General features: G+C 31.8%; 1 protein-coding gene and 1 long non-coding RNA gene across 2 annotated transcripts; both read right to left on the bottom strand.

The window, feature by feature from the left end:
* Positions 1–1,513: 1,513 nt before the first annotated feature.
* LOC110268764 (uncharacterized) lies at positions 1,514–3,289 on the bottom strand. Its single transcript, XR_002357193.2, has 3 exons — positions 2,220–3,289; positions 1,765–2,092; positions 1,514–1,606 (listed from the first exon to the last, which is right to left on the bottom strand). It is a non-coding gene; the product is annotated as an uncharacterized LOC110268764 (long non-coding RNA).
* A 10,295-nt stretch (positions 3,290–13,584) lies between these two features.
* LOC107626920 (uncharacterized) lies at positions 13,585–20,781 on the bottom strand. Its single transcript, XM_088505718.1, has 11 exons — positions 20,653–20,781; positions 20,008–20,544; positions 18,390–19,424; positions 17,642–17,969; positions 17,185–17,440; positions 16,870–17,086; positions 16,358–16,710; positions 15,744–16,250; positions 14,353–15,469; positions 13,854–14,225; positions 13,585–13,696 (listed from the first exon to the last, which is right to left on the bottom strand). Exons 1-11 carry the CDS (start codon positions 20,779–20,781, stop codon positions 13,592–13,594), a joined length of 4,956 nt encoding a protein of 1,651 aa, XP_088361844.1. The 3' UTR covers positions 13,585–13,591.
* Between the last annotated feature and the right edge of the window lie 6,796 nt (positions 20,782–27,577).

Below are 27,577 nucleotides of genomic sequence, written 5' to 3'. Positions count from 1 at the left end.
CATACCATTCCTGCCATCCTCCTTGCTCCATAGAAACCTTCTCTGCAAGGAAATTAATTTCTCCGCAACCGCCTTCGGCATCTTATACAAACTCAAGTAATACACCGGCAAGCTATTCAACACTGATTTAATAAGCACCAACTTTCCGGCTTTGTTTAGCACCTTAGGTTTCCAGAGGCTTAGTTTCTCTTTCACTTTGTCAATTATAGGCTTCCAGGTCTTGACCAACTTTGGATTAGCACCCAAGGGAACTCCAAGGTATCTAACTGGGAGGATACCTTCCTTACAACCCCACAAGCTGCACATACGTTATTATTATTAAAGTTTTAGAGACTAAAATAATGAATAATGCTACACATCCAAGTTTTTTTTTATTAACCAAATTCAATTAAATTGGTCTAATATAATAAAAATCAGTTATAGCTAGCATTATTCTAAATCTTATTGTGTAATTTGATTAAATTTGGATCATAAAAAAAAATTAGATGTACAGCATTACTCTTAAAACAATGTTACTAGTTGTAGAATTGTTAGTAGAAAGTGGATTTGTTATTCTCATGCTAATATGACATACTCCAACACTTATTCTTTAAAAAATATATATTATTAGATTAATCAAATAATTATTAAACTTAATTATTTACTTATATTTTTAATTTAATATATTTCCTTAAATGACTCTATTATTATTATTATTATTATTATTATTATTATTATTATTATTATTATTATCTCAATATTTTTAATTATGATAAAATCCTTAGTGGCAACACAATATGAAACTTGTCTTACTATTGTCACTTTGTCAGTTACAAAACTATTTATATACCATTTAACCAATTTTAGTTTTATACAAAACTTGTCAAACAAATTACCCTTGTTTTTTTCTCATCATGTATTGTATCAATTTCAAGCTAATTTTGCTTGTTTTTTTCTCATCATGTATTGTATCAATTTCAAGCTAATTTTGCTTTTCTTCAAACATTGTATTGAGTCTCTATCCATTGTATCTACACTTGTAACATTAACAAAATGCATGGAAAATAGGGTAATTTATATATCTCTATCAATACTTCATTTTGTGTAAATATATTTATCTTTAATTTTGGGCGCTATACCTAAAATAAATGAATTCGACATATTTTTTGTTCTTAATATTTTATTTCACTTGCAAATGTTATATTAACGTTAAAATAAGATTTCATAAAAGTTAACTCATTGACCGATAAATAGTTGATTTTATAGATGGACTCATATAATGTCGAATTTTATGGTACCTCTTAGGGGAAAAAAAAAAGGAGGCACCACCATACACTTTGTTGTGGATCATGGTGGATGCCAAACCACGCCTTAGAATTAGCCGTTAACCACTTTTGTCTTTTGTGATGAAACACCAAGCTCTTTCAAGTTCGCCATAAACAGAAAAGGAAAAAAGAAACACTTGACAACAAGAGTCCACTCTTCATTAATAATCTCTTGTTGCAAATTAAACAATATTTGCATTGCATTAAGAGCGGCATCTTTACACTTTTTCAACCAATAATCGTCCCCGGCTCTTACAAAACACACACACGGTAGCCATGCTATAATTATTTTGATTATATAGCTGCAAAGTAACAATCACAAATGCATCATATATTGTTTCAAAAACCAATTCATAAAACAAGTTGTTAGTTTGCTGTTGTTTATTAGGCTAATGAAATAAATCATAAAATAGAATGAAGGCATGGCCAACATGTAATATAATTAACCATAAATAAGTACCTTAATCCACGCTTGTGAATTTGTTGAGTAATTCTTCAATGCCTCAATAATAATAAGCCTTAGGTTGGTCCTTTAATTGGACAAGATTCTTCTTTTTCCAATAATCGATCATAGGTCTTGAAAATTCTTCTTTATCCTCACATATCCACAATCTATTCTTTGTCCTTGTTATAGCAACATGTAATTGCTTAAGTTCAGAGCACAAAACATTGTGCTTAGTTTCATCAAAACTTGCACAAAATACATGCTTTTCCTTCGTGTATTGGTATACAACTCTCCATTGTCTTTTCAAAGGAGAAGTTGATAAAAAGTTGTACAGTAATACATCCTAAAAAGAAATGCCAAAAAGGAACCAAATGAAAAAACTTATGAGCAAATATTCTCAGAGAATAATAAAACAGAAACATAATCAAATTAACATAAAGCAAATCAAATCAAGTTCTTTTAATGGCTACCTTGAATTGAAGCCCTTTGCACTCCAAAATGGTCAAAACAAGAGTTTTTTCCCCTACAAGAGGCAAGATTTCCTTTCGAGTTTCATCATCGCGGACCACAATCGCCTCGAATTCAAATTCTTATCATATCTATTTTTACCAAAAATTGTTCAATCCAATTTCCTAAAAAGGGGGATTCCCCAGTTATCAAACTGCTTTCAACCTTCAAAATATCCACAGAATGGGGGAAGAAATGGTAGAGAAGCTCAATGATACTTTGTGACAACTTAAGAACCTTGGCATTACTGTGAAAGTTCTCACTTAACAATTAACATGAACATATAAGAAATATGACCCTTCTCTTTATATTTCTCATCGTTCCAACTCTTTGACTCTAACAAAAACTTGTTGTAGAAGAGGGCCCTTACATCCTGGAACCTAAAATTGATCCCTCGTCCAATTGTCTGCGCCGTATCCCCACAGAAAACAAAACCTTCCTCTACATTCGGGCAGATACCTTCTTTGTAGGTCGCTTACAAAATCAGTAATATCAAACTCTCCCTTGCTCATCTTCATGTTCTCATAGTTTTCGAAGATATCATAGATCAAGTCCCTTTTTCGCACGCTCAAACTTGATCTTCTGTTTTTAGACAGATTGAGATAGTCCTTGCGGCTTATATTACCTGTCTTTGTTGCTTCGCTACCTTTGATATGCGTCATTATTTCAGTGAACACTTCATAAGAATCAAGGTGCTTGATTTTTTTTTATGAGATTTTCCGGGACTCATAGTAGTCCCTAAAATAATTTCCGTTCATCCTTACCATCGGAAGGACTGAAACGACGTCGCTTTGTATTTATACAAAAAAAATCCTAATCTCCAACACGACGTTGTTTTATATTTATTTAAAAAAAACATAATCTCCAATTACCTTCACCAATTCTCTTCTTCACCCTGTTCTTCTTCTTCTTCAAATTCACAATAACAACAACATCATCATCATTGCAAACAATAATTAAACTATCAAATTCATATTAATTTATGTAAACATCCGATAATCATGCTCAAGCCAATATCATAGCAGTGGCAACAATAAATATGCAACAACATCACATCGATCAACAACAAAAATTAAAACATAAGCAACAAAAAGAATAAATGGGGGAAGAAGAGGCAGAGCAGACCGGCTGAGAAGAAGAAAGAAGTAGGGCGCCGAAGCAGAGAAAAGTAGAAGCACATGCACGAGAGGAGGCGCCACGGTAGGCCAAAAAGTAAATTAACGAAAGAGCGCGACAGCGGCAAGAGAGTTAACGTCCGCAAAAGGTTTGCCTTCTGTACTTCTTTTCATCTTCCCTTATCTCTCTGTGAATTAATAAATTATTATTTTATTTCTTCTGAAAGAAAAAAAGAAAAGAAGAACTAGGGATGAATTGGAAAAGGAAAAGGAGAGCATGGAAGGAAAAGGAAAAATAATTGGGGAAGAAAAAGGAAGAAAAACTTTGGGGAAGGAGAAAGAGACCGTGGAAAGAAAAGAAAAAGGGAACTGGGAATGGGAAAGAGAAAGAGGAGCGTGGAAGGATTTGGGGAAGGGGAAGGAGAACTGAGAAAGGGTTGGGGAAGGGATAAGGGGGTGTGAAAGGAAAAGAGAGAAGGAAACTGGGAATGGGAAAGGGGAGCGTAGAAGAGGAAGGGAAAGAAGAAGTGAAAAAGGGTTGGATAAGAGGAAAGGTAAAAGGAAACCGGGGAAGGGGGTCGTATTTTTTTTTTAAATATAAAACGACGTCGTTTTAGTCATTTCTAATGGCAAGGATGGACGGAGATTATTTTAGGGACTACTATGAGTTTCGGAGAACAATTTCGAGGACGAAAAAATTATTTTAGGGACTACTATGAGTCCCGGAGAACAATTTCAGAGACGAATTTGAGTAATTATTAACTTTAAGAATCACTTTAAAGCTCGGGTGCAAGTTCAGTGACTTGCACTCGAGTCTCAAAGTGATCCCTGAAGTTAATAATTACTCAAATTCGTCCCTGAAATTGTTCTCTGGAACTCATAGTAGTCCCTAAAATAATTTCCGTCCATCCTTACCATCAGAAAGGACTGAAACGACGTCGTTTTGTATTTATACAAAAAAAATCCTAATCTCCAACACGACGTTGTTTTATATTTATTTAAAAAAAAACATCATCTCCAATTACCTTCGCCAATTCTCTTCTTCACCCTGTTCTTCTTCTTCTTCTTCTTCAAATCCACAGTAACAACAACAACATCATCATCATTGCAAACAATAATTAAACTATCAAATTCATATTAGTTTATGTAAACATTCGATAATCATGCTCAAGCCAATATTATAGCAGTGGCAACAATAAATATGCAACAACGTCACATCGATCAACAACAAAAATTAAAACATAAGCAACAAAAAGAATAAATGGGGGAAGAAGAGGCAGAGCAGACTGGCGGAGCAGAAGAAAGAAGCAGGCCGCCGGAGCAGAGAAAAGCAGAAGCACATGCACGAGAGGAGGCGCCACGGTGGGCCAAAAAGTAAACTAACGAAAGAGCGCGACAGCGGCAAGAGAGGTAACGTCCGCAAAAGGTTTGCCTTCTGTATTTCTTTTCATCTTCCATTATCTCTCTGTGAATTAATAAATTATTATTTTATTTCTTCTGAAAGAAAAAAAGAAAAGAAGAACTAGGGATGAATTGGGAAAGGAAAAGGAGAGCATGGAAGGAAAAGAAAAAATAATTGGGGAAGAAAAAGGAAGAAAAACTTTGGAGAAGGAGAAAGAGACCGTGGAAAGAAAAGAAAAAGGGTACTGGGAATGGGAAAGAGAAAGAGGAGCGTGGAAGGATTTGGGGAAGGGGAAGGAGAACTGAGAAAGGGTTGGGGAAGGGATAAGGGGGTGTGAAAGGAAAAGAGAGAAGGAAACTGGGAATGGGAAAGGGGAGCGTAGAAGAGGAAGGGAAAGAAGAAGTGAAAAAGGGTTGGATAAGAGGAAAGGAAAAAGGAAACCGAGAAGGGGGTTGTATTTTTTTTTTTAATATAAAACTACGTCGTTTTAGTCATTTCTAATGGTAAGGATGGACGGAGATTATTTTAGGGACTACTATGAGTGTCGGAGAACAATTTCGAGGACGAAAAAATTATTTTAGGGACTACTAGGAGTCCCGAAGAACAATTTCAGAGACGAATTTGAGTAATTATTAACTTTAAGGATCACTTTAAAGCTCGGATGCAAGTTCAGGGACCACTTTGAAATTTAACTCTAAGTCTCAAAGTGGTCCCTGAACTTGCACTCGAGTTTCAAGGTGATCCCTGAAGTTAATAATCACTCAAATTCGTCCCTAAAATTGTTCTCTGGGACTCATAGTAGTCCCTAAAATAATTTCCGTCCATCCTTACCATCAGAAGGACTGAAACGACGTCGTTTTGTATTTATAAAAAAAAAAATCCTAATCTCCAACACGACGCTGTTTTATATTTATTTAAAAAAAACATAATTACCTTCACCAATTCTCTTCTTCACCCTGTTCTTCTTCTTCTTCTTCAAATTCACAGTAATAACAACAATATCATCATCATTGCAAACAATAATTAAACTATCAAATTCATATTAGTTTATGTAAACATCCGATAATCATGCTCAAGCCAATATTATAGCAGTGGCAACAATAAATATGCAACAACATCACATCGATCAACAACAAAAAATTAAAACATAAGCAACAAAGATAAATGGGAAAGAAGAGGCAGAGCATACCGGCGGAGCAGAAGAAAGAAGCAGGCCGTCAGAGCAGAGAAAAGCATAAGCATATGCATGAGAGGAGGCGCCACGGTGGCCCAAAAGCAAATTAACGAAAGGGCGCGACAGCGGCAAGAGAGGTAACGTCCGCAAAAGGTTTGCCTTCTGTACTTCTTTCCATCTTCCATTATCTCTCTGTGAATTAACAAGCTATTATTTTATTTCTGCTGAAAGAAAAAAGAAAAGAAGAATTGGGGATGAATTGGAAAAGGAAAAGGAGAGCATGGAAGGAAAAGGAAGAAAAAAATTGGAAAAGAAAAAGGAAAAAAATTGGAAAAGGAGAAAGAGACCGTGGAAAGAAAAGAAAAAGGGAACTGGGAATGGGAAAGAGAAAGGGGAGCGTGGAAGGATTTAGGGAAAGGGAAGGAAAACTGAGAAAGGGTTGGGAAAGGGGTAAGGGATTATGAAAGGGAAAGAGAGAAGGAAGAAGAGGAAAGGAAAAAGGAAACCGGGGAAGGGGGTTGTTTTTTTTTAAATATAAAACGACGTCATTTCTAATGGCAAGGACGGACGAAAATTATTTTAGGGACTACTATGAGTCTTGGAGAACAATTTCAGAGACGAATTTAAGTAATTATTAACTTCAATGATCACTTTAAAGCTCGGGTGCAAGTTTAGGGATCACTTTAAAACTTAACTCTTAGAATTTTTGATTTGTTGAGATGGAATTTGGTAGAGAAAAATGTATAAATACAGTAATTAACATTTCATAAAAAACGTGTTTTTGTAATTTTTTATTATTTTTAAAATTTTATTATTTTTACTTTTGTTTTTACTTGTATTCAAATTCATAATAATTTTAAACATTAATTAGTTTCATGACATTGATAACAAATAATACATTTATATTCATATATTTAATTTGTATTAATAAGACTTAAATTATAATTATATAATTTTAAATATTAATATTTTAAAAACATGACATTTAATATATAATTTGTTTTATTCAAATTTTTATAACAGGAATAATCTTTATATTTATTCTATTTTTTTTTAATAAGCCATCTCATAGATTCCAAAATTTAAATTTCCACCACACTTTAATTATAACACACTCAGCACACACCTTAATTATAACACACTTTAAATTTCCAACACACTTTAATTATAACTATTTTATTAATGTCAATAAATCAAAACAAAATACATAATCCTTTCCAAATAAAAACACAATTTAAACACATTTCTGAACTTATTCTCTTCTGACCCAAAATTATTTAGTACCTCCTGAGTGCCAATGAACATGTCAAAATTTTTAAAATCTATACTTGAATACATTATTCAAATATTTTAAAGCTATTTTAAATCAATTCAAAATTTATATAATGTAAATATTGTTTTGATCATGTGTAGAAAATAAGTTTAACAAAAAAAATTATATTCCAAATAAATCATATAACATAATCAAATTACTTTCATTCTATTTCTAAATTTATAATATAATTAAAAGAATAAATCACATAAACAAATAAAATGAAACAATATATTACGTGAATGTCTTGAATGGAGAAACCTTAAATGCATGTCTCAAATTATCATTTCTATAGAAATTGAAGTTATTAAGTTAAATTTAGTCTTGCTCTATGTAAATCGAATTAAGTTGATTTGATTTAGCTAGAGTATGTGTAAATCGAGCTTAATAATTTCAATTACCAAAAGAGGAGCGTTACTGCATGTAAATCGAAGCAGTTTCGATTTATTTGATATCGTATCCGATCACGTAAATCAAATTTTATTGATTCAATATATATATATATATATATATATATATATATATATATACCTTTAAATCGAATTCAATAAATTTGATTTATCTATATATATGACTTATATAAATAAGAATAGAACGTACGTTAAATTCTTATCAAAGTATGACTCACAATGACTAATAAAATTTTTTTTTTTGTTCTTATACATTTCAGAGAGACGATTAAAAAAAAAAACATAAGAAAAAATAAAATTTATTGATAAAGATTCGTTAAGTATTTTTATCAATTCTTCTACAATTAGTAACATATTAGATCGGTTGCATAACAATAAAAAATACACTAAACATAAACCTTACATTATCAAAAACTCATTACAAATTTTAAAATATTCGTGCCCTTAATAAAAAATTAAACAATATCCAAAATTTCATACTATATTCGTGCCCCTAACAAAAGTGATGATAATGTAATCCTAAAATATTAACCCTCAATCATAGCATACATACAAAATTCAATCAAAATGTTTTTATCATACATGTTCTAACTTTAATCGAAGAAATCAAATTCACACCGAATCTACTCTCAACTAAATCTAAATACATACAAACACTAACATTTCTAATTTAAAAACTATAACAAAAGTTATAATCGGCTTTTTTATATAAATAAATATTAAGAAAATATTATTTCCGGAAATACGCACCACAGGAATCTCTTCCACAAATGCGCAGGGCCACTTTTTGGGAGACGTCTGCGAAATGGGTTTGCACTTCAACTTCAGGGTGGAGCCAACGAAATGGAGCTGACACTGGCAGATATCACCATTTCGTGGCTACCATCAACGAAATGCAGCATTCCAAGCCCGGCGCACACGAAGTGGAGCATGTTAGGGGAAGCATTGGACAACTAGCAGGGATGTTACCAGTGAGTGAGTTATTGCTAACATCAAAAGACTAAAGCATTGGACAACTTCCAATAGAAGGAGGAATAGAACCTGAAAGCTTGTTATTGAAGAGATAAACACCTCTAAGATTTGGAAGGAATCCTAAAGAAAAAGGAATAGAACCAGCAAGAACATTGTCATGGAGACTCAGCTTCCTGAGTGCTTGAAGCTGACCAATTTTCTCTGAGATTCTTCCACCTAAACCCCTCCATGGAAGCTGAATTGCAATGACTTCACCATTGACACACTTGATACCTGCCCAACCACCAGAACAAGCACCAATACCACTGTCATTCCAGCTCCTCAGAACCCCTTTGAAGTTAATGAACTCATGCTTGATGGCCGTTAAGGCCTGGTAATCTGATTGTGTCACAATTACTCCATAATATAGGTGGCATGCAACAGGTTCAATGGTAGAAGCCAAAACATGAATGAACATGAAAATGGCCAAAAAATCTATGTTGGTTTCTTTACTACTACCCTTAACGTGGAAACCCTTGACATGCCAACTATTGGTTTCTATGAACAAAAGAAACAATCTATGTTGGTTTCTTTTTTGTGTCTATAAACAAAAATTCTCACTTTCTGAGACCAAGTTCAGAGTAGTAGCTAGTTTAGTATGACAATGGAAGAAGAAGAAAGAGGGGTGAAGGAAGAGCAAAGTGAGAGGGTGTGTTAAAAGAAGATGGAGTACGGTTTCTGATGAATGCATGTGATTGAAGAAAAGATGGGGTGTGGGTTATTGTTATTGATTCCTGTGGTAGAATGAGTCAAAGGGTACTAACCCTGACTTGGAACCAATTTGTGACCGCCGCCCCTGATTTCACCAATTCGCGGACGCCAGCCACTAAATGGCTGCTGCACCATTTCGTGTGCGCCGCATCAGAGGTGGCCCTTGCTGCTGTCAGACCCATTTCGCGGGCGCCGGAGCTGAGTTGACGGGGAACTCCATTTCGCAGGCGATGGCATTGATTTGGCCCTGCGTATTTGTGGCATGCGGTGAGTATTTCGGGAATTAATGTTTTTTAAATATTTATTTATATAAAAAAGCCGTTATAATCACTACTCGAACAAATATTTATAATTAAATACTAAAAACTAAATATTGCTAACATTTTTAATATAAAAGTTAGAGAAAATAAATTTTATTTACTCACTTCGTTGATGCTATTAACAATATGGACAACTCCATCCAATCAGTAAATACGATTTGGGTCGTTCTGTATTTCTGGAGTTTTAAATTTAATAAAATTGTAAAAGAATAAAAAAAGAAGAGATGAAGAATATTATACTTTGTATTTCTTAATTGATTGAATTGAATTGTATTATGAAAATAAAACTAAATATATATATAGAGCATTGGCCTTGTTGAATTAAGAAATTAACTAAATTAATTAATGATGACAAACATTATTTTTGAAAAAAATTATCTAACTAATGTTAATTATTTGTAATTAAGCATTGCAAGCCACAAATCAATGCAACAGCCCAATTGGATGAAATTAGAACAAGGATGGTGGACTGATGATACAAACAAAGCCCAAAAGGAAACTAGGCAAGGAACCAACAGGCTGAACTTGATACAAACCCGATCCAAGCCCGATTAGTTCTCTCATTCAAACTCTTCCCATGTGCCTTCACCAAAAGTATCGTACAGCTATCTTGTCTCAATTAGAACTCAGAAAAAGAAAGAGAAACAGCTTAGTCCTTAAGTTGTTCACAGAAGAAGAAAGAAAGAAAAGGTTAGACAAGAAAGGTTGAGATCAAATCAGCAAATTCAAACCAAATCAAGCTTAGGCAAAGGTTAAAGGTAAACCATTTCCTATTGCATACATACTACTTTCCTCTCTTCTTCCCAACACTCTGCAAGTCCGAAATAGGATACAAGAGAAAGATGATTTGTGTTGTTCTCTGCTGTGCATCTACGGTCGCAAGTGTGTCTTGGGGACCAAGTAGCTTCTCAATGGCCAAGATCTGGGTTTACCATTGAGGATATCTGTTTTTTACTTTCCTATGATTTTCGGTCAACTAGAGAATGTTAGAGCCAAAGTTTCTATTATGAGGATTAATGGAAAAAAGTGAGTTAGTGTGTTGTTGAAGCACAAAGCTCAAGAAGTTGACCTAGGAAGAGCAACCCAGCAACATGCAATGAGATAAAAGAAAATTTTTCTTCATTCAGAAGACCAAGGAGAGATAACCAGAGTTTGGTGAGTTGTATTCTGAGAAGAGTTCCCTGAAAAAGTTCCTCTACTTGGACAGTGCTTTCTTTCAAAGAAGCATTCCGTCAAAAATGAAGAACTGAATCAGAGACATGCAAATCTGGTTTATCACATAACAAAGAGGCTGTTGAAGATTCAATCTCCTTCATGTTTTACAGATTGTAATTTACTTTTCTATGTTTATCTTTCTATAATTTCTTGAGTGAAAAGGCATAATGAGAGATCTCAAGTAAAAGCTAATGAGTGAAAAATGGCTGAGTGATACACTTGAGAGAAAAGTCTAGAGTTATTTCAGATTTCTTTAGGTAAGTCTGTGTCTTGTATCTAGTACCAGTGAAGTACCTCTTTCTTAGTTGGGTGAGCACTAAGAGTGAAGAGTTAGGTATTAGCATAGCCAATGTCAAGTTAGGTTAGAACTTGAGTGTGAGAGGATTGTGTTAATCCTGTGGAATTGGTATATGTAATACTTTAACTATAGTAGAAATTCCACCACTGTTGTGGTGGAGACTGGACGTAGGTTGCATAGTACAAGGCAACCGAACCAGGATACATGATGGTGTTAGTTTTTCTCCTATCTGCTCTGTTCTGTTTTCTAATATTCATGAGACAAAAATAAATTATCTCATAAATTTTCGCTGCTGAGTTCAAACAGAATCAGAATTGAAAGTTTGCTTTAAAGGGTTAAGTTTATCATATTAAAAGAAAGGCATAGATTCAACCCCTCCTCCCCTTCTCTAAGCCTACTACAACCTTCAGGCCTAAAAAAGATAAAATCAAATAAAGATAAGATAAGAACAACTAAAGATAAGATAAGATAAAATAATAAAAACTAAAATTATAACTAAATTTATGTATTCTGTTGGGTTGAATTTGTAGACTACAAGTTTTTTTTATTATTGTCATGGGCTAAAATGGAAGAGTAGTTTAATAAAAATTTTTCTCTCGCATGTGGAAGAATTTTGAATTGTAAATCGTAGCAATTGAATTTGAATCCTTATATATAGTACACGTATGGTAAATCAAATGAATTTAGTTTGATTTATATTGGGGAAGCTATATACTAAATCGAAGTATTCGATTTACTGTGTTCTATAACTTCCATAAATAAAAAAATGAATTTATTATTTATAATATAAATTTTTATTGTTTTTTGATTATTAAAACTTTAAATTATAAATACGAAATTACTCAATATATTGTACAGACACTTACTTTAATACTAGAGTATTTTTGGAGGTAACTTACCACCAACTAACCGACGAATCGTGGCTAATTTTTTTGGTAATGAATTGGAGAGGTGTGTTATACATAGTTATGGAGAGGTGGTGTATTTTTTATGGATATGGAAATAATTATTTTTTTTTAATTAGAAACTACAAATCAGAAGCTCAGATTTGGGTAAGAGTAGAAAACTGAGGGTCAGATTTTGGGTAGAGTAAAAAACTGAGCCTAAGTTTTGCGTAGGGATAGAAAACCGAAGGTAAGTTGAGTAAAAAAACAAAAAAAAAACAAAATTCCCCAAATCGGAGGGTCCGATTTACATGTTTCAAAAAAATTTTAATGTTAAAGCACAAATCTAAAGGTCAGATTTGTAAATTTTTATAAAAAAAAAATTAAAACCACAAATCTGAGAGTCAGATTTGTGATTATCCATACAAAAAAAAAAAAAAACACACCAACTCTTCACATTATTCAAAAACACTACCACAATCTCAATAATAAAAATAAAAAGTGACGAATTGTGAGCGCAGCCCCACCATCAGAAGTTCACGTTCAGGTTCACATCTTCACGTTTTATTTTTAATATGGAGGAAGGTGTGGGGTGTAACAGCATTATAGAGAATATGAGTGCTTTTCCTGCATGTGGTGTTAGGAGGCTGAAATCGGACCGAGCGATTTAGAGCAAGGAACTCGGACGGTCCGATTAGAGGAGATCTACAAAAAAATAACTTTTTTATAAAACTCGGACGGTCCGTTTTGATTTAAAAAAAACGGAGGGTCCGTTTTGTTTTAAAGGAAAAAAAAAACAAAAAGTGTAAATGGAGGGTCCGATTTCATGTTAAATAAAAAAAAAACAAAAAAACAAAACTAATCGGACGGTCCGATTTGTGATCAACGAATTTTTTAACAAAAAACTCTAACGGTCCGATTTCTCCCTATCCTACATCTGTGTTTAACACCTGTATATACTATAACCAAGCACAACTCACACACTCCTCCAATATAAAAAAAATTAGCCTCACAACTTCACTCCAAGTACACTGCACCAGCCGACCCTCCGAACTCCCAAACAACTTTCAATACTTCCTTTTGTATAAATATATTTATTTTTAATTTTGGGCGCTATACCTAAAATAAATGAATCCAACATATTTTTTTATTCTTGATATTTTATTTCACTTGCAAATGTTATGTTGACGTTAAAATAAAATTTTAAAAAAAGTTAACTCATTGACCGATAAATAGTTGATTTTATAGATGGACTCATATAATGTCGGATTTTATGGTATCTCACTTTGTTGTGGATCATGGTGGAAGCCAAACCATGCCTTAGAATTAGCCGGTAACCACTTTTGTGACGAAACACGTAGCTCTTTCAAGTTCGCCCAAAACGGAAAAGGAAAAAAGAAACACTTGACAACAAAAGTCTACTCTTCATTAATAATCTCTTGTTGCAAATTAAACAATATTTACATTGAAAAAGTATATTGATTTACATTGCAATCAGAGCAGCATGTTTACACTTTTTCAACCAATAATCGTCCCCGGCTCTTTCAAAACACATGGTAGCCATGCTATAATTATTTTGATTATATAGCTGCAAAGTAGCAATCACAAATGCATCATATATTGTGTCAAAAACCAATGCATAAACAATAAGTTAATTTGCTGTTGTTTATTAGGCTAACGAAATAAATCACAAAATAGAATGAAGGCATGGCCATAATGTAATATAATTAACCATAAATAAGTACCTTAATTCCACGCTCCATCCATTCGTGTGAATTAGTTGAGTAATTCTTCATTGCCTCCAAAAAATATTCCTTAATTCCACTCTGCATTGAGTAATAAGCCTCATTAGGTTGGTTCATGAATTGGACAAGACTTTTCTTTTTCCAATAATCAATCATCGGTCTCGAAAATTCTTCTTTATCTTCACATATCCACAATCTATTCTTACTCCTCGTTACAGCAACATATAACTGCTTAAGTTCAGAGCACAAAACATTGTGCTTGGTTTCATCAAAACTTGCACAAAATACATGCTTTTCCTTCATGAATTGGTATATGACTCCCCATTGCCTCTTCAAGGGTGAAGTTGATAAAAAGTTGTATAGTAATACATCCTAAAAAGAAATGCCAAAAAGGAACCAAACGAAAAAACTTAAGAGAAAATATTTTCAGAGATTAATAAACAGAAAAATAATCAAAAGTAATATAAAGCAAAGCAAATCAAGTTCTTTTAATGGTTACCTCAAATTCAAGGCCTTTGCACTCCAAAATTGTTAAAACAAGAGCTTTTTTTCCCACCAGAGGCAAGATTTTCTCTCGAGTTTCATTATCGCGCACCACGATGGCTTGATTCGCTCCAAACTCAACATTCTTATATCCATTTTCACCAAAAATTGTTTCAATCCAATTTCCTAAAAGTATATAGGGGGCTTCCCCAGTTATCAAACTGGTCTCCACCTTCAAAATGTCCACCGAATAAGGGAAGAAATGGAAGAGAAGTTCAACGATACTTTGTGCCAACTTAAGAACCTCGGCTTTACTACGAAAGTTTTCACTTAACATGAACATATCTGAAATAAGGCCCTTCTCTTTATTTGATTCAAGCGTAAACTTGTTGTAAAAGAGGGCCCTTACATCCTGGAACCTGAAATCGATCCCTCGTCCGATTGTCTGAGCCGTATCTCCACAGAAAATGAAACCTTCCTCTACATTCGGGCAGATATGCTTGAACAAAGCAATCTGAGACATGGTTAGATCCTGCACCTCATCAATATATACAAAGTGCATTAGATCACCTTGGTATCTTGAAGATCTTAACCTTCTATGTAGGTCGCTTACAAAATCAGCCATATCAAACTCTCCCTTGCTCATCTTCATGTTCTCATAGTTTTCAAAGGTATCATAGATCAAGTCCCTTTTCGGCCCGCTCAAACTTGATCTTCTGCTTTCAGAAAGAGTGAGATAGTCCTTACGGCTCATCTTACCCGTGTTTGTGGCTTCAATGCCGCCTTTGATATGCGTCATTATTTCAGTGAACACTTGATAAGAACCAAGGTTCTTGATCTTTTGTGCATTGAAGTGCGGCCAATAGGAGGAATCAAACTTTTCATAAGTCACTTCCTTGGTTGCTAAGAAAGCCTCCCATGGAACTAAACCTTGGCCAAGAGAAGAATTCTTAGCGACCTTGAACCTCTCGAAATATGATCTACCCAAACTCAGATCCAGCATCATCAAGAATTTGCGAAATGTAACCACTAGTGGATATGAACTAAATTGAACATTCAGGAATGAATCTGGCAAATGGATATCTTTTACCGAAGAACTACTTGCTTCCGATGTTCCCTCTTCCCAAAGCAACCTGTACCATTTGGCATAAATATGAGTGATGCTAGTACTGTTTCCTTTTTCTTTCCTTTTTTTTTTTTCAAAATTTTATTCTATTAAAAAATAGATTTAGCTAAAATATTTTCTAAAAACATTGGTTCTTCCTATGTATTGGATGCATAAAGGAACATTTATGTTACATTTTAGATTTAAACTTCACATTTGTAATTATTTTTAGAGAGAAAGATATCTACTCCGAGCTTGCAAGTAATTACAGGCTTCAATTTGTAGAAAGAAAAACCACAAACCTTTCAAACCGAGAGACATGGCATTTCACCTCCTGACACAGTTCAGGACTTAGTGTCACAAATAACTGCCTCAAAACTGGCCTCTCTGTCTCAGCACAAATCTCTTGAGACTTGTCGCAATTCTCAAGTGCACTCGCGCTTCTTTCATATACAAGTTCAACTGCCGAATGGTGCAGTTTTTGGTTACGAATCATCTTGGTTGTTAACACAGTTGTTTTCCCCGTTCCGAAACGTCCAAGTAGAAATGTACTCCGGGGATAGAAGATCACTCTGCGCTGTTCTTCTGTTAATGAAATTGGAAGAAGATCCAAATCTATGGCTTCATGGTCACTGTTGGAACAGTATTTCATTAACAGAAGCCACTCCTTAAACTTTGACATTTCAGCTTCATTTCTATCTTCACATACAGATACTAATTTCTCTCCTTCGTTTCCTTTATTGTTATCGGCATTCTTTAATTTTTGAATGTTCCTTGAGAGCGGCCAGGTTAGAGGAATCTCAATTTGCCTGTTGAGAGAAAGAGAGAGAGAGAGAGAGAGAGAGAGAGAGAGAGGAAGCTTCTTATCATTTTTCTCATTGCAAAAACTTAACCGCCTAAGACAATTGAAACTTACCTGTAAAAACCTTTCTCTTTGCACCGACTGATATAATCTTCAGTGTATGTTGCAAATACATTTCCAAGTCGCTTGGCCAATTTATGAAGATCGTTGGGAGGTAATATGTCCCATATCTTCAAAACCTGCATATAACTCGAATACCTGACTATTTCTATTGAGAAGATCAGATACCTGCTTTCAATTTTGAAACTTTTCAGAATCTCAGATGAATCATTGCTCAATGATTGAACTCGAGTCTTGTTCGGCCTCAATCCATTAGAAAGCCTCTCAAGAAGGTTAATAACTAACTTCTTAGAGTGCTCAGACGGCAGGCTCTTAAACGATCTGAGAAACTTGTCACTGAAGTTAACCTGCAAATCCACACATTATATTATGGAGATCGGAACTGATATGAAGTTTTTTATTTCTTTTTGAAGGAAAGAAAGAGCTAAACACAATAAAAATGGAGTTTATTCAACGTATAACAAGTGAAGAAAAACAGAAAGTAATTAAGTCCAGGACTCACATACCTTCCATCTTGAATTTCTGAATAAGATGCTATTTGTCATAAGCAAATCATCAAATTGATCCATATCTTTTCTTGCATCCAAAATGGCTTTAGAGAATTCTTCATCCTCTTCAGCATTGAAGAAACAGTTACGCTTCTTTACATCAGAGATAATATGCTTCCATACATTTTCATTGTATGATAAGGCCCTCTCATTCCCCAAAATCCATAAACAGTGCCTAGTAAATATAAAAAAATAAAGCAGCTTTTCACAAAGCATAATAACAAAACTGAAACAATATAAAATTCCATAATAATAGAGACAAGATTTAACTACCTAGCCCTTGTGAGAGCAACATTTGTCCTCTGCTGGGATGAAACAAAATCGAGAGGCGTCCTGTTATTTGTTCTAACAGTGGACAGAATAATCACGTCCTGTTCTCCACCCTGAAATCCATCAATTGATTTAACATTCACAGTAAACTCAACATCGTTGTCATAGATTTTTCCAATTTTTTCCTGGATTGCCGCGACTTGAGCTACATAAGGAGACACAATACCAATGCATAGTTTCTCCCTTTTGGCAAGCCATGCTGCAGTTCATACCAGCATTGTTGTTAGAACTTAGAACTCAGGAAACATGTATTTTGTTTTTTGCCAAAATATACAATCTTATGATATAATCTTTTAGACATCTCATAGTAATGTTAGTGAAACTGTGAAAGTACATAAGCAAAAGTGCAACAATTTAGTATAACATGAAATTTTCTTCAGGTTGAGAATAGTGAACTAACATTTATGCAGATTCTTCACTATTGTCGTTACAACTGCGACTTCGGCAACATTTTTTCGGCTCCGACCAGCCGCATCATACTCTTCTCTTCCCCCAGCCACATTTATAAAAGAATAGGGACCAAAGATTTTCCCAGGGAGATATTTCTTGTTGTATTCAATTCTTTGGACATTTGGAGCGTCAAGAATTTTGTTAAAATAGAAATATGAATTCGGAAACGAGCTAATTTTAGGGTGCATCCTGTGCTGCATGCTTAGAAGCTGTTTAGGATGACCAGATATGCTAAGTCTCTCAAATAAGCTTCTTCCAAAACCAACTTCACGAGAGACCTTTTACACAAAGAAACAGAAGGAAATGTAAATTCGCAATTATCATAGCTTGGAAACATAAATTTACTAAAAGAAATATATAAATTTGGTGAATTATATGTTTGCTATGGTTACATAGTTACAAAACTTAGATAATAATTATAAAATCTATACACATAGTGATTGATTTTTAGTGTATAAATAATATTTTTGTTGTAAAAATATAACTAAAATTAAAGTCATATTTTTTTTATTCGACAATATTTTAATTTGATCACACTTTTTATTTTTATCTTTTTAAATTAAAACGTTATCAAATAATAAAAAACGACTTCAATTATAATTACAATTCTACAAAGTGTTACGAAAATCTTATAGCAACGATAACATTTACTATAAATTTTAGTATTAGTATATATAAACTTTATTGCAGCTACTTACAGTACTTTCTACCACCGAAGGTAGTTGACATTCATCCCCAAGAAGGATAGCATGTCTTATTCCTTCAATTTTCATGGCTATGAGCGATTCGCATTCTTTTAACTGCGCCGCTTCATCTATAACCAAAATGTCGAGTGGCTTCATCGCAACAGAATGTAGATTGTACGAGCCAGAAACAGTGCAAAATAATAATGATGCATTTTGCAAACATGACTCCCGGATCGCCTTATCTTTAAAAGATTTTGTAAACGGAAATCTAACAAGTGAATCTCTTGCGACTTTTAAAGCCTCTAGGCATTCATTTCTCTCTTTGCACAATGATTGGTATTCACCATTTTGAAACAGCAAATCTTCAAAGGAATCAAGTGCCTTCTTCAACAAGACCAAGTTCTGATAGAGTTTTTCATACACAACAATGTCCACGTTTACGTGTGTAAATAAGATAGAAATGCAGCGCCTTAGCCGCAATGCTGTAGAGAGAAACTCTCCTCTAAACTTTCCAGTATAATTCCTTTTCAATTCGTAACCATCAAGAAAATGAAACATTTCTCGTAAGCAGGAACTCAGACCTTTATAAGATCCAAAACATTCTGTGAGCTCCTGCACACGATAATCCAAATATATTTCCTCAACTAATTCCCCATCAACTTTAAGTCTTTCATTATTCCCAAACAAGAGAAAGCTCCCTAAAGAACAGAACGTTTCACCAGATTCCGAATCCTTCACAATACTCACAACGCGTGAAGCAATTTCTTTTATGGCAACATTTGTAGGGGCACATACAAGGACTCTGTATTTCATTTTCATCAGAGCAAAGAGGAGTGTGGCCAAAGTTTTAGTCTTCCCCGTCCCCGGGGGACCCCATATCAGCTTGATCTTTGAGTTGTTATTAGTACAGCTGCACCGAATTCCCGAAAGACATGCATGAATGGCTTTCTTTTGGTAATCATTCAGATTCGATAATAACCTTTCTAAAGAACTGTCATCCCTTGACATTTCACTCACAGAGCAGCAGTTACAACTCTCCGCAACCTGCTTCACATCATTCAATCAATTTAGTTTGGCACTAATCTCTTAAGTCAAATTTTCTAACACAATCCGCAAGCAAAATTTTTTTTCCAAAAGAAAAAACACAACACATTAAGGTAGAACTTATTACATGATAAATAATAACAATAAACTTTTTTATTATATTTGTAGAGAATATGAACATTGTTCATAATATTTTTAATGCAGAGTAATATATATTCCACAAATCGTGAATATAAAATATATATTAAAACATCAATATTAACTACTAATATAAAATATATGTTAAAACATAAAATTTATATTAAAAACATCAATTACTTGTACATCAAAATCTGTTACTAAACTCCGTTACTAATATAAAATACATATTAGAATATAAAATATAAAATACATATTAGAATATAAAATACATATTAAAAATGAGTTAAACAACACGAGTTAATTTTAGTAAATAATTTTAGTATAAAAATACCATTTTTGTAAAAAAATATATAAAAACAATAGATATAAATAGTAGCTAATTTAGTCATTTTGTTAAGATAATCTGATAATGCATCAAAACATAAAATTAAGCTTTATTTCTCACCGCCGTTTCGCTTGTGGTTAACACTTGGTTCACTATATTCAAATTCCCATCCATGTGAAGTGCATTCCAAATTCTTCTATTCGAGCTTATATTTGTCAAAAAGACAAGAAAAAGAGACTTATTATACTTGAGTTCGGGATCAATATCACTTGATGCCTTCACCTTAACCTTAAGATTTAAATCTTCATCTTCACTTGTTTTGACTACTGAAACAAAAGTCCACATCCTTGCAAACCTCTGCAAACCATTGACGGTTTCCGGTTTATAATCTGTCAAAATTAGAACATCTCCTGGAAGAATTCTGTACGGCTCGTTAGTACGAAGAGTGAATCTGTTTTTCCATTCCCCAATGTTCAAATTGTAGAATTTTCTTCCAAATTTCTTATCATTGTCAATGCTGTTCACTTTTGCGAATGGAGCGTTCTGCAAGACCTCCATACTCGAGCATAGCTGCGCTCGTGTTTCTTCTAATAACGGATATACGAAAGATCCAATGTAATTATTTACCGATTTAAACGAGAGCTCAATCCTGTCGACCTGGATATACACCACACATCAAAATCGAGGTATAAGATAAAGCGTCATTTAACATTCTTAAGTTAAATATGGAGGGATAGTAATTGTATAGTACAAAAGAACACAAACCTGAGTTTTGTAGAGTTCTTCATTGAGAATATCATCAATGGACCACGAAAGAATCGTATCCATGAAGCCATAGTCATTGTTTATTCTTACTCTGTTCTTGCTGCTGCTAGAACTAGTCTCAGCTTCCATTGTAATTTGTAACCACTAGAGATCAGATTACACCCAATGTACTGAAGTAGCAGTAGTGTAGTATTATTCTACGTGATCTTTAAATAACTTGGTAGTAAGAAATGGAAGCATAGTAAGAAATAAAAAGGCTTTTTAGATTACACTAACAAGAGAGAGAAAGCTTAAGTTTGAAGAACTCAAAAGAACACAGTAAGAGCACCTACAATGGTGAGTTCCTCTTTCACTCTTTCCTGACACATAGGAATTCTAACCATTGGAGGAGATAAGGAATGAGTTCCCGCACAGGTCTCAAAGTGAGGGAGTCCCTCTAAGCAGGGACTCAAATTAACCAATAATAATTTGTCATTTGACAAATTATTTTAAAAAAATAATAATATAAAATCTGAAATAATTAAATAATTATATTAAATAATGAAATAATAATTAAATTAGTAATAATTATAATAAAAATTATATTAAATAATTATATTTTTATTTAATTAATAATTTATATTAATTATTTAAATAATAATTAATTAGATTAAATAATTAAATTTTTATTTAATTAATGATTTATATTAATTATTTATATCATAATTAATATTAAATATTATTTATATTATTATATTAAATTATAATTAATTAAATTTACTTATATTAAAAAATAAATTTAATTTTTACACCTTACAAAATAATTCTTAGTTGAGTTAGTTATTTTTATTTTTAAAATTTAAAATGCTAACGATATTATTAAAATTAGCAGTTGTAAACATAAAATTATAAATTAGTGTAATCCACAATTATATATTGTGTATTATTGTTATATATGAATTTATTTAATATTAATATCTTTTAATAGTGAATTATTTTTAAATTTATAAATTTAAATAATATTATTAAAAAAATTAATTACATTAATTTTAAGTATTTTAATTAATTAATTAAGTGGGACTACAACAGGGACTAAAGTTAGTTCCTCCTAATAGAGAAAAGAGAGATGCTTTGAGTTCTTATTTATCATTTATAACGCAAAAACTGATGTGTAGTTACTTTTTATGACAGATGTGCCATAAATAGGAACTGAGATGAGTTTCCTTCCAAAGATGGTCTAAGTATTTGTGGTTCTTCCAACAATATTCTAAGTGATGTCTCTCTGTTTCTCTTCCTTCGAAGAATTTTGAAGGGAAACGCAGGGAACTGTTTAACTTCTTCTACATGTGTTAATAATTAATTGGATTAACGGATGGCTTCCAATGTCAAAAACTACCTAGTAATAATTAATGGTGATTAATTTTTCATTCATCATTTATTACTTTATTAATTTTTTTAATAAATTTTATTTTATATTTTTATTTGAACGAACTCAACGAAGCATCAAGAATAGATGCTTTCAACTTTTTTTCCACATTTGAGAGAGTAAATGTAATCTTTTATCATTAATTTTATAAGTGAAACCAAGAATAAATATAAATCAGAGAATAATGAAAAGTTAGAGTTCACATTTTATATTCTCGATTTTTTTTAATAATTAAGAAGATCCATTTCCATAACGCATCATCTCTTTCTATTTGGACAAGTGTATTTTTCATGGAGAAATGTTAGAGACCAACAAATTTTATAATTTGTAGCAATTAATTAGTTATTATTGATATTTTTAATGGTATGAGATTTTATATAATGATATAGAATTACTCATTTTTCTTTTACTGATTAAGTGCTTACTAGATTTAGATTTACTGATTAATTGCTTACTAGATTATTTAGATTTAAATACAAGTACTGATCCCTTAAATTTTCTCATTCACAGGCAATGCATATGAAAATTAAATGAGATTTTTGTAATTTGACATTGATTTTTACTTTAAACTTTATTTATATCACCATTTATATAATTATCAATATTTTATCATAATTTTTGCTAACTTATTAATTTTTTTAATTTCTATTATGGTAATCTTTTACTGTAGGACATAAATTCGGTATGAAAAATTTTTGGAATGAGCAACTTTTAATATTTTTTGTTATTATTTGGTTAATATATACAAATACTAAATTATCATTTTACTAATTTATGTGCGTAAATTCTGAAAAATATGGATGCAAATTATATTAATTCATGCATACAAATTATATTAATTTATGTGTATAAAATTTTAATAAATATAAGAACAAATTATATACTTTTTATATGCAAAACATTTATAAATATAGATACAAATTATTGCTAATTAAGTGCTAACAAAAAATAATAATATTTACTGACTACATAATATTGTTTATTCGGTATTTATCACTTGTTCTATATATGTATCATTTGTTTAAAAATTACTTGCTAATCATAAATATATTATCTTATTTTTCATTCGTTACTTATTTTTTGTGTGAAAATAATAATAATAACAAAATAATAATAATAAATAATATTTATTATTATTATTATTATTATTATTATTATTATTATTATTATTATTATTATTATTATTATATACACTATTTTAACTTGTACCCCCTAAAGTAAGGGAAAAAAAATTCTTGAAAAATGTAATTGCATTTACCAAATATTTACAATTTTATAATACAAATTTTAACTTTTAAAAATATTTCTACATATTTCTAACAATGCGTAATTATAATAACCTTTATTTTTCTTGAAGTAAATAAAAAAATTTACTCTATATTTTTACAATTTACAAAATGACTAACTCATTTAATTAGTTTGGACAACACTACAACAACATAGCTTATTTTTTAGGGTTATATATGCCAAAAAAAATTAAAAACAGTCAAAAAAATAATTTTTGACATTAGTTTAACTATCAAAATATGTTAATAAAAATTTTGTCAAAAATAGTATTTTTAACATAAGTGATTGTGAAGAAAAGTTTAATCTTATTTTGATAATTATTGGCCGTCAAAAATAATTTATTAAAAAAATAAAAAATATATTTTTATGATATTTATTAATTAACCTTTAAAAATACTATTTATTTTGATACTTATTAACCATAAAAAATTTTCAAAAAATTTTTTTTATAATTATTAACTGTGAAATATATTATATGAGACATTTTTTGACAATTTTTTATCATAAAAAAATCAATCATATTTTTTTGACATTCATTATTATAAAAGTTAAGGCTTCATCTATTATTAATTTTTTAAAGAAAAATGACTATAATAATAGTTAAGGTTTCAAAACATCTACTATTATATTATGAATATGCTTTCACTTTATCGTATATAATCATCGTATAAAATCAAATAAGATCTTTGCAATTTTAATCATTGATCTTGATTCAAAACTAGTATAAATAGCATTCCTTATGTAGTATTTAACAAGTATATCAACAACAATTAACATCAAATACGTACCAAAATCAATACTCAATATTATAATATCATATTAATATTCTTTTTTGTATAGTGCTATATGAATTGTAAATCTCGGATAATTTATAAATAACTAATTAATAAATTGATTATTATTTAAAGAAATTAGAAAGTTAAATTTTATATTTTAATGAGATGAAATTAATTAAAATATAAATTTTGACATTAATTTTAAAAATTTTGGCCAAAAATTGAGCCAACAAATCAAATCCAATCGGATCGAATTTAAACCGAACCTATTGGCCCAACATATAAATAGAAGGACTTAGCCTTTTTCTTCCTCCCATAGCCATTTCATGCTGAACTTGGCATAAAGGAAACAAAAGAAAAGCCTAAACCCTTGTCTAATTTCAAATTTACATATCTTTCAATCCGGAGCTCCAATCACCGTATCATTTGGGGTTACGCAATTACCGCATCGAACTCTACAAAATTCATCGAACAATTTAGTAAGTACCTCACTATTTCTTACTCAGCATTTTTCCTTGTAATTTCGAAAATTAGGGGTTTGATTTTGAGAGATTATATGATTTTGGTGTCTTAGGACTGAATTAATCTTGGAGACTCACTGGGTCTTGTCTCAAATGATAGTAGGTAAGGTGAGAAAATATCTAAACCCTTGTCGTTTGCTCAATTATGTGAACCCTGGTTATTAATTTGGCGAATTTCATGGAAATAGATTGAATTGTGTTGAATTTAGTGTTGCATTGGCAAATTGGAGTTTGTTGGAATTGATTTGGAGTCTTGGAAGCTTGACATTCGGTGTTTTGAGTTTAGGGAAGAATCGGCCAATGTATGATTTTGATTTCTCATAGATAACGTATAATGTAACGTGAAAACTTAGTCTAGTTGACCATAGAATAAGTTGAACTATATGCATATGTGGGGACTTAGTGATTTCTAGTGAAAATATTGAGTTTAAAATAAATATGTAAATGTATGATAATTGATGATGGTGGTGATTGATGAAGTTTGACGAATGATTATGAGTTGTACCATGAATTATGGATGAACTATGTTGTTGTTGGCTATTAGTTGTTCGGTGAAAATTGATAAAAATTGAGTATTGAAGTGTTGTGGAGGGAGAAAAATGGTTATGGAATTGTTTGTGTATTTAATATTGTTTTGGGTTATGAAATTTTGGTTTTGAAATTGAGAATTTGGAAAATAGAGGCTTTGAACTCTTTTGGTAAAAATATATTTTAAACGAACTTCGGTGGTCCATAACTTGAGCATCGGCTTTTAGATTTGAATGAAATTTATTTCAAATTAAAGATGATTTCAAGAGCTTTAAAACGGTTTATAGTTTGTGAAAATCAAAGTTTTGCAGAGAAAGTTATGAACGTCGAAAGTTAAGTATAGAAAATTGATTTTTATGATTTAGCATATTTTTGAGAAAAAGGAGGAGCTGCGTATGCGAGCATGCACATGTGACGCGAGATTCACTCATTGCCTGGATATCTCGTGTATGCGGACATGTCCCTGCGTACGCGGACCTGTTAATTCGAACGCTCGCGTACGGGGGCGGCACACGTTACGCGAGAAGTTCCTTCTGTTTTTCCATCTCGCGTAAGGCGGCTGAGATTACTAGGTCGCGACCTCCAACCTCTACGTGTAATTCTCTTGTGTCACACACATCATGATTAGGATAACAGTTAAATAATTTCCTTTAAACCAAATATATAAATTTGAAACTTAGAATTAATTTAAACTCTCATAATGGGCCGCTAACCGCTCGTCAGCAAATCTCTCCTTGTTGGCCTTTAAAGTATGAGTATACTTGAAGGTCTCTGCCAGTGTCGCCTCACGATCCAACGACTTAGACTACAAATTAATATATCAACCAGCAAATGCGCGTTGGAGGCAGTGGCACTATTGGTTCCACCGACAATACTGCTAGTGGGGTACAGCCAGGGGACCACGACGATGACGACAATTATCGAGATTTGTAGGGGTTTTATTTTCTTATTTGTCTACTTCATTGTATTCTACTTCTGCTACATTTTATTGTATTCAGACCATTTATTTTTAATAAAATAATTTTTTTATTTCTACTAATTTTATATTTTTGCTAACAATTTAGTAACAAGAGTTCTAATTTGACTAATAACTGTAGTTTAACTGTGCCAAAAAAATAAAAAATACTACCATAGGATTGTAAATCCGATGGTAATTTAGTGCCTAAACACGTAAAATGCCGCCAAAGTTTATCCGACGGTAATCATCAACTCACTCTCGATAAATCCATTGGCAATATCGACTGAAAATTTGCCAGTAACAAACTTCGGAAGAAAATAATCCAGCAATAACCAGTTTTTGGCGATGTTTATACCATCAACTCCAGGACGACGGTAAATCAAGAAAATATTTTTATTTCTGCTAATTTTATATTTTTGCTAATAATTTTCTAACAAGAGTTTTAATTTGACTACTAATTGTGGCTTAACTATGCCAAAAAAATAAAAAATACTACCGCGGTAAATCTGACCATAATTTAGTGCCTAAACGTGTGAAATGCCGCCAAAATTTATCCGACGATAATCATCAACTCAGTTTCGACAAATTTATTGGCAATACCGACAGAAAATTCACCAGTAATTAGTGTCGGAAGAAAATAATCTAGCGATAAGTAGTTTCTGGCTATGTTTATATCGTCAACTCTAAAACGATGGTAAATCTTATAGTAAAATTTTTACTGACAAATTTATTTAATAAATTCAACAATAAATTTAACGGTATTCAGCATTTTTCTTATAGTGACAAGAAAATTAAAATACTTCTTATTGAAATAATTAAATTTGTTGCTTTTCAAATCCTTTTCTCTTCGTAGTTTTTATACAAATTTTTTATTTCCTTCTCCTCTAGAAAACATATCTTCCATCTCCTCAATCACCCGTTTATTATTTTCTAAACATTATTCCTCTAATTGCCTCGCCAATTCTTTCAAAACGGAACAGCTCCTCATGTTTTCTAGTTTCATTATTATTATTATTATTATTATTACAAAACATTTATTATTTTTTTTTGTCAAAATTAGAAATGAAATTTAAATTTATAATCTCTAAGTAAATATGGAAAAATTATACCAATAAAAATATAGCTCATTGGCATTACAAAACATTCATTTGATATACTCTATTCATGGTTGATAATTGTAAATCTAAAAAATCAGTTTGTATTATTAACATACCAACAAAAGTAATACTATAAAGGACATTCCCTAAGAAATTGAAGTTAGGGAATAAAGTAAAAAAAAGAACTACAATTCTTTGGAGCATAGAGAGTGAAGACTTTGGAAATTGGAAGACAGTGAAAGAAATGGCGTACTAAGAGAGAGAAAGAGAGTGTTTTTTTTTCTCTTTGTTAAGATATGGAGTCTCCAGGCTTTGATTCTTAGTTTTTTTATTTAAATAAAATAAAAGAAGAT

The sequence above is a fragment of the Arachis ipaensis genome, chromosome B2 (assembly GCF_059453495.1).
Source record: "Arachis ipaensis isolate K30076 ecotype BB chromosome B2, ASM5945349v1, whole genome shotgun sequence".
NCBI lineage: Eukaryota > Viridiplantae > Streptophyta > Magnoliopsida > Fabales > Fabaceae > Arachis > Arachis ipaensis.
This window is presented reverse-complemented; position numbering and strand designations above follow the sequence as displayed.